The 8333-nt window shown below is 40.6% G+C and overlaps 1 protein-coding gene across 1 annotated transcript; it reads left to right on the forward strand.

Moving 5' to 3' along the window:
- The first annotated feature begins 1373 nt into the window (after nucleotides 1-1373).
- On the forward strand, nucleotides 1374-4536 carry LOC121198561 (somatostatin receptor type 2-like). The gene is made up of 2 exons (XM_041062802.1): nucleotides 1374-1445; nucleotides 3376-4536. Exon 2 carries the CDS (start codon nucleotides 3424-3426, stop codon nucleotides 4534-4536), a length of 1113 nt encoding a protein of 370 aa, XP_040918736.1. The 5' UTR covers nucleotides 1374-1445; nucleotides 3376-3423.
- The last annotated feature ends 3797 nt before the right edge of the window (nucleotides 4537-8333 follow it).

Genomic DNA, 8333 nt, shown 5'->3' on the forward strand with positions numbered 1-8333 from the left:
ACCCTCATGCTACCAAATCAACTAGTGCTCCATACAATTTCCCTGTCAGCCAACTTGCAGGCATATGGTTTTCTTATAACCACTTGTAGAGTACCACTTGTTGAGTAGACAGGTGGTGCCAAGGGTTTGACAATATAGTTTCCAAAAACCTCTCCATACAAAAACATTTTGACAAACATTTCCAGCTGAAGAACAGACACAGTCACACAGCACAGCACAGCATGGCAGTCCTCACAAGAGGAAATGACACCTGCAACACTACAACCCATCAATTTCACCAACCAGACACTGCATAAAAATAATATCAATATAGCAGCATGAGAGATGGTGAATTTAACTTAGCTGATGGCACACTCACCTTAAGTATCCTGGAGAGGATCTTGCTCAGAAGCTGAAATGTTGTAGTGTTGGGGGGGGGGGAATGGACATGGCCTCTGCGATCAAGGGCTATCATGAACCAAAAGTTCAGAGAAAATCCGTAAAATCCAACTCATGTGTGGAGCTGATGTGAACAGAGTCGAGGCAAGAACAATCCACAAATTATTTTTATACTTTTAAGTTGTTTGTGAAACAATGATTTAAAACATGGCGTTCCCCGCTGGAGGGTGTGTAACTTCTTCGGCGAGAAATTCGAATACCACTGTGGATCTTTGGATCTTTGCGCGCAACGCTGCCTCTGGTGGCTGGAGGCAAATCAAAGGTGATATTTGACAAATACAGGTTCTCGCCACCCGCGGCAGAGGTGGGCCAGGGTTCGGACCTAAAGGAGACCTAAAGGAACAAACATTGCGCCCAAATCACGGGAATGTTCCAAAGACCTGCACTGTTTTCATGAAGTTAATTGGCTGATTTGAAGTGTCTGTTTGAATTCGCCTCTTTCTAACATTTGGTGTCGACTTAACTGTCACCTCATCAAAATGTTCTGATACCTTCGCATCACGGCTTTCACTGCGTGCGTCAGTGAATTGTAAGGTGCCATTTAAATGTATGCTCCGTGTAAATCAGCTCCAACTGTGTGCAGGGCTGGATAGCTGTTTCACAGAAGACAGCCTCTCTTACGTTCAGAGGTGAGTCTGCAGCACCTCCTCAGCGCAGTTTATGTGCGCACTTTAACATCTCCGCGCTCTCCAGCTGGAGACAGTCACAGTGCGCATCACATCGCGGGCGCGTTGTTGCAGCTTTATTCGGAGCCCAGCAAGGGGCGTTCGAATTTTATATACTTGTCCGACCTTTTTGTCCTTTTCCTTCTTGTATTTAACGCAGACTACATTGTGGGATTATTAAAGGGAACATTCACATTGCAGAGAGCTTTTCCACTTCGATGCCGCCGAGACAAACTTGAGGAATATTTGAAGATGATGGAGACGAATCTCCCATAAACCCTGAAATACTTTCATCCGTACAGAAGTGGCGTATTTTACAAATAGTGAGATCAGTAGTTACAGGTAAGACAATACTTTTTTATTTTTGTTAGAGTGAATGGTGAATTGTAACAGACTGGTAAGTGTGCAATGTAATGCATTGCCAGGTTAATGCGAAATTCAATGTAAATTAGTTTTATAACATTTGCACAACTCAGCATGTTCCAAATTGTAAGCACTCGCCACTGCGGTGTCTCCTTCTTTTCCAGTATGCAGTTTTACAGTTAAAATGATGGTGTTCTTGCGTGAAAGACGTGATTTCATAAAACCAAACAAAATCCTCAGTTGGGTTTTTGCAGAGTTTGCTAACATTGTTAATTACATCCCAGACTTGACCTCATTCTCACTTCATTTTCCATGAGGTGGATTTGCATGATATAACTATGAGCATGTAATAATTTATTCAGGTGAATATCCATCTTCTACCTTTTAGCCGCTAAAAGCAAAAGTTAAAGCAGAATTCACGGCCTTGAGCTCTCAGCAGAGGAGAAAAATACTACATACAAACACACACACAAAAAAAAAAAAAGTTAAAGGAGCTACTTTAGTATTTCACCAGTTGGTTTTCTTTTGATCCTGCTGGCTGTGTGGTGTTTAGTATATAGTAAGAATACCTGTTGCACAGTGTTCACAGTGCCTCAACTACAATATTTTAACCAGTCACAAAATAATATTTCATATTATACCAACAGTAATGGGCTTTACATATTTTTTTCCTTTTCTTTTCTTTTGTTGTTGTTGTTGTTTCTGTGCTCTATTTCTGTGGGAATAATTAATTATATGCTTGTTTATCTTATGCAAGGCAAGCAAAACATGTTTCTCCCAATGTGTTTCCAACTGTTACATTATGCAATATTCTGTCCATCCACCTGACACAGACAATGCACATTTAGATTACACAAACAGGCTATGTTGTCACCGAGCTCAAACCTTTAACAACATTTAGTCGCCTATTCAACAAAAACAAGACTTCAGGCAGTGTGTGTTCATCGCTGCTGCCATGGTGAAAGATGATAAACTTGCAAAATAAAACGTCTTATGTTACTGGCACCAAACTAAGTTGTCAGACCGTGTTTGCCTCCTGTGCATTGGCAGTGACAGGCACTTCAATCTGACTGCAGTGAGGCTATTGGCAGCACAGTGATTCCCCTCATTCAATTACTTAGGCTGGGATTAATTTACATCCATGCCCACCCCCTAATAAATTTTAAAAAAATGTGTCAGCAAAGAATTCAGTGTAACCAGTCACAGCTGATCATTTAGCAGCATGTGAAGGGCAAGCATTTCCCCAGGGAGAGCTTATGACTGTGGGGCGTGTAGAGTGATTTCCCTCGGTAGCAATGCCTGACCAAATATGCACACAAGCAAGGTCTGGCCTCAGGTAGAGACGACTGCCTTAGATCCTGAGTTGCTCTGTTCACTCATGCTATCAATCAGGCCTGTTCTCAAGAGCAAGGATCAAGATGTAAATTCTACAAATTCCACAAAGGAGCTGCTTGCAATGAGAGTGAGCAGAAAGCGAAACCAAGTAACTGTAACATTTAAAAGCACTGAAAAAAAAAGCTATTGTTCTGGTTGGTAATGTGGATTTATGATGTCACAGAGATTATTGTATTGTGTCTCCTCGCTCATGTGCACCGTGTTATTGCAAAATGCCATGTGATAGCCCCTCATGACATTCAGGTCAGCTGGTTCAACACACTAACATCCGTTTGCAAGTCGTCTGAATAGAAAGAAGAGAGATCGTTGTCAATATCCCCTGATAACTATGGATTTCACTTTTCTTCTTCTGGAAAGCATAAAATCAATATAAAAATCAATCATTTAAGAGGAATAGTTATTTTATTATCCGTCTTCTAGACCATAACTGTCAGGATTGTAAAAGTAATTTATAATAGAGAAGTCATTTTAATGTTTTTTACACCCTTACTGACGTTTTTCTTCCTGTTTGCAGGTGGGATGCAATAACCAGTGTGAGACAAAGAGAGAGACTGAGGTTATCATGGACTCGTGGATCTTCCCATCATCCCCTCCGAACCTGTCGGACCACCTCATGTATGACAGCTTCATGCAGGGGAATGAGTCTGACCTCCACGGGAATTACACAGACCACAGCTTCAACAGAATCAGTACAGTGGTCATCACCTGCATGTACTTTCTGGTTTGCACTGTGGGGCTGTGTGGAAATGCCCTCGTCATCTACGTCATCCTGCGCTACGCCAAAATGAAGACAGTCACCAACATCTACATCCTCAACCTGGCGGTGGCTGACGTGCTGTTCATGCTGGGCCTGCCATTCATTGCCATCCAGTTGGCGCTGGTCCACTGGCCCTTTGGTCCCGTACTCTGCAGGGTGGTGATGACCGTCGACTCTCTGAACCAGTTCACTTCCATCTTCTGCCTGATGGTCATGAGCATCGACCGCTACCTGGCTGTGGTGCATCCAATCAAGTCCACAAAGTGGCGCAAGCCTCGCATGGCCAAGACTATCAATTTAGCAGTGTGGGGGGTGTCGCTGATGGTTAACCTGCCCATTGTTATCTACAGCGGCATCATCACAAAACATGACGGCTGTTTTTGCACCATCGTGTGGCCTGAGCCTCAAGAAGCCTACTACACCGCGTTCATGTTCTACACCTTCATCCTGGGCTTCTTTCTGCCCCTCATGGTTATCTGCCTTTGCTACTTGTTCATCATCATCAAAGTGAAGTCCTCAGGCATCCGTGTGGGCTCCTCCAAGAGGAAGCGCTCGGAGAGGAAGGTGACTCGGATGGTGTCCATTGTGGTGGCAGTGTTTGTCTTCTGCTGGCTGCCTTTCTACATCTTCAACGTCACCTCAGTAACAGGCACCATCAGCACCACTCCCATCCTGAGGAGCACTTTTGCTTTTGTGGTGGTACTAGGATACGCTAACAGCTGCGCCAACCCCATCCTCTATGCTTTCTTGTCAGAGAACTTCAAGAAGAGCTTCCAGAATGTTCTCTGTCTTAAGAAGGTGGGAGGGCTGGATGAGGTTGAACGCAGCGATAGCCGGCAGGATAAATCTCGCATGATGAATGATCCGACGGAGACCCAAAGTACTCTGCTGAATGGCGACCTGCAAACCAGCATCTGAGTGGAAGGTGATAGGGCTTGCAAACACACACACACACGCAGTGAAACTGCAAACAGTCAGGCATTATGAATCTCATGAAGGGAACATTATTAAATATTACACAAGGAGTTCAGAAAGGAACATTTCACTTCATTAAGGAGGGCAAACCACCAACAGAAATGAAAAATCAAAAAGCTCTCAAACCAGACTGTTTCTCTATCTGAGCATTATTAGGTTTCCCTGGCTGTACACAAATCCATTATGACTTAATCACAAGTTTATACAAATGTTTGCTCTGTGCTGTAAATGAAATGTGTTTGACTGTTTGTCTGCAGTGTATTGACTTTGTGGTAAGGTAGAACAGACACTAACACCCACTTGCAGGGTGACATGAATGTTCCCTGGAGATGCAGGTGTATTTACATAGTTTACAGCAGAGGGCCTGTGCCAAGATTCAGCTGTTTTGTGTTTTGTGTAAAAATACATAACAGCATAACAGTGTGCTGTAAAACAACATACTGTTGATAAATTTGGCAAACTTATTATTTCACTATTTATTTTCCTATCTTGTCTACAGGTTATTTTCTCCAGAGAGTGGTGTGACTGTAAATAACTATACAGAAATTAGGCAAAGAGACTGTATACAAAGTCAGAGGATTTTATATTTAGTGTCATTTAGTTTTGAAATTGTAAATAAGTAATGACTTTTTCATACAGGGAGTATAATGAATGTCAGTGCCATTGATTCTTGTGTTCAGTCTTTTTTTTTCTAATTTGCGCAAGCAGTTTTTCTTGTCATACAAATGTATTAAATGTAAATGTGAATAGCAATGTTCAGACAATGGTCAAATATTAAGCCCTGTATCATTTCATTATACAAATGTGCATAATTTATATAACCTTAATGGTACTGGCTTGGTCAATATACCAAGCTGGCCTCTAACCAAAGTGCTGCTAAGATGTATAGAAACGCTACAACAATGTTGCATAGTATTACATAAAATAATGTCTCTGTATGCCCATTTCTGCTCGATTGAATTTCTGTTGGAAACTGTTCTTCATCATGACTCATTTACCACTGTTTATATATGTCATGTACTAATATTTCAGTCATTGTTTTCATTTGTCACAGTAACTGCTTTTATCAAAAACGCCACACTGTATGATTCAAAATTATTCAGTGTAAATGCTGAACAGTGGCTCAGTTTCATGTTTTTACATCATCTGAGAACATACCACCTGCTCAGATAACATTTTGTGAATAATTGTTTTTCTCCCATTTCCTGTTCGCCAATCTCCCCAGGGTTATAGTGTGTGCCAGAGGCCACAGGGCACCTGGTGAACTGGGAGACGATTAACTTAACTTGTTGTTGTTTCACTCTGCTGTATTACAGAAAAACACAGACTGGTTACTCTACTAGAGGATATGAGGGACTTAGCTTGTCCCCTACTGCTTCCCACAGCAGGCTACTAGTAAACACTGACCCATCCTCCTCTTATAAACCGTGGCATTTGGGAGGCCACATTTCAAGTGTGGTTTGCGACACGATGGTTTGGTGTCTGAGAGACGTGAATTTGTGAAGGGCTAGAACACTTATCCTCGAGAGGCTCTGGTGTTCCTTTATCATCCACATCATCACTGTGCACAGTTTATCCTGTCATCCTGTGACTCCCTGTCTGTTGCTATGGTCATATTACTGTGTGTATGAGTTTTCAAACCTTTGGCCTACATGTGCAGTATTCCTCATATACAGCAGAGTCAGTGACAGATTATGATTGATGTGCAAAGTATTCTGAGTGTGAGTGTGTTTTACATTGATTTCAGCCCCCCAGCTTAGCCACTCCAAAGCAAAAATGTAAGGTAGAATTTGTGTAATTGTTGATATTAGAATATATATACATATAAATATATTCAACACATTAAAACCACTCAAAGTATGTTGTTTTGAACGTGCACAAAAAAGTTAAATAAAAAATAAAAGTGCACACACACACAGCCCCCAGCCAAAACTAACACAAGTCCATATCCAGTTTCTGTCTCTGTAGTACTGTTGAATTTGTTACCTGGTCTGTAACATCTTATTGCCACTGAAAGACATGACACACCCCTAGTGTCCTATATTTCCATAGCAACAGTGACTAAGAGTGCTGGTCCCATGGTTAAATTCATTAGCATAATAATAATAGAGAGAAGCCTCTGGACATGAATTATGAATGTAGACATTGCTCAGATGATCATACTGGCCGCATCAAGACCACCCGCCATCAAGCTGTGAAACCAAACACATCAGTCACATTAAACCAGAATAAAGTGTACAGTCTGTGTCAGTGTGTGGTAGGAAATGTAAACCAGAGCAAACCAGACATCTCGCTTTATGTGTCATGGTAGGAGCTATTACGGAAAACAGGACAGTGTCATTGTTTACTGCACAAGTTGTACAATTTCATCCAGCTGTCTTAGAGTGGTTTCAAGTAATTGTAATTCTGGCAAAGACTTCTTTTACAGCAATGCTTACAGTTTATTTTTCAGCCTTTTTTAAAGACTATATGTCACATTTCTACTTGGTATTGGTGTAATAGTTCAGTGTGGTTTTTATTATTATTATTATTTATTTATTTATTTATTTTTTTACGTTAAAACGCTATTACTCTTGTGCTTTGGGAAATTTTACAACCATTGTTAAAACCTTCACTGTTTCTGTAGAAAGTTTGCATTATGTATGTTCTTCCAGTTTCTGTTCTGTTAAATAAAACTGAAACACAAAAGTTTGATGGAACAAAGATTGTGTATAGTTGTGTTGAAACTAAATAAAGAATAAGAAGCATACAGTGCATTTTCTGTTGGTGCATTATTGTGGAATGCTAGTCTGTCCGGAAAAAAAAATATTTTAAAAGGTAGCAAATATTAAAATTAAAAACAAATTAATTAAAACATTTTTAAGATATGTTTACATTAAAGCTAAGACTAATTAAAGTTTTGATTTTCCACATCACAGTTATTTAAAAAATAATCAATTCAAATTAGAAATGTAAACATTTAAGCTTGTCACGGAATCTTTAAGGTAATATTAATCAGGCTTGATTTTTTTCCACTGTGACTGTTTCTCGATCTGACCACAGAGTGGCGCCATAGTCAAATGCACAGCTACAAATCTGCTGTAAGTTCAGAAACACATCAACAGTTTTACTGTTTGCAAGTATTTCATTGTGTTCAGACAATCAGCTCCGGATGAACAGAGGTTCTATTCCCTTTACTGTCCTTGTTTGTTCTACCATAGAATACTTTGGCAGCAGTAACACATGGCCTGCACAGCAGACAGCTTTAAACAGCATCAGTGGAGTCAGCACACCTCAGATGCACTAAAGTCCTTCACTTCCAGGGACTATACTGTCCGAATGAAGGGAAACAAGAATGGAAGAACGAAACAAAAAAACAGGACATACACATTCCAGTTTTGTTGTGAGTTTAATCACTGAAACGGATAATGAAGCTCTCCTCTTCCTTTTCGTTTCAGCTGTCCCTGAATGTCCTTGGGTGGCCTTAACTGCTCCACGATACATCGAAACCATAGTGCGACCATTTCACGAGTCTTTGATTTTACTGGTCAGAAACCCACTGTTGTCCTCTAGCTGAGGTTCTGCAGCAGACCAAAGGATATGCATGTTTGTTTTCAATTACAGAGCAGCTAAACACCCGGGGGTTGTGGTTTTTATGTGGCATTACTTTATGATAGGTTAGGGCCCTCATCTTATACATGAGTGTATATTTTTTTAATCTGTATTTTTCTTTTTATACATACACAATCAGTGATATTCAA

The sequence above is a fragment of the Toxotes jaculatrix genome, chromosome 18 (genome assembly GCF_017976425.1).
Source record: "Toxotes jaculatrix isolate fToxJac2 chromosome 18, fToxJac2.pri, whole genome shotgun sequence".
Lineage (NCBI taxonomy): Eukaryota > Metazoa > Chordata > Actinopteri > Toxotidae > Toxotes > Toxotes jaculatrix.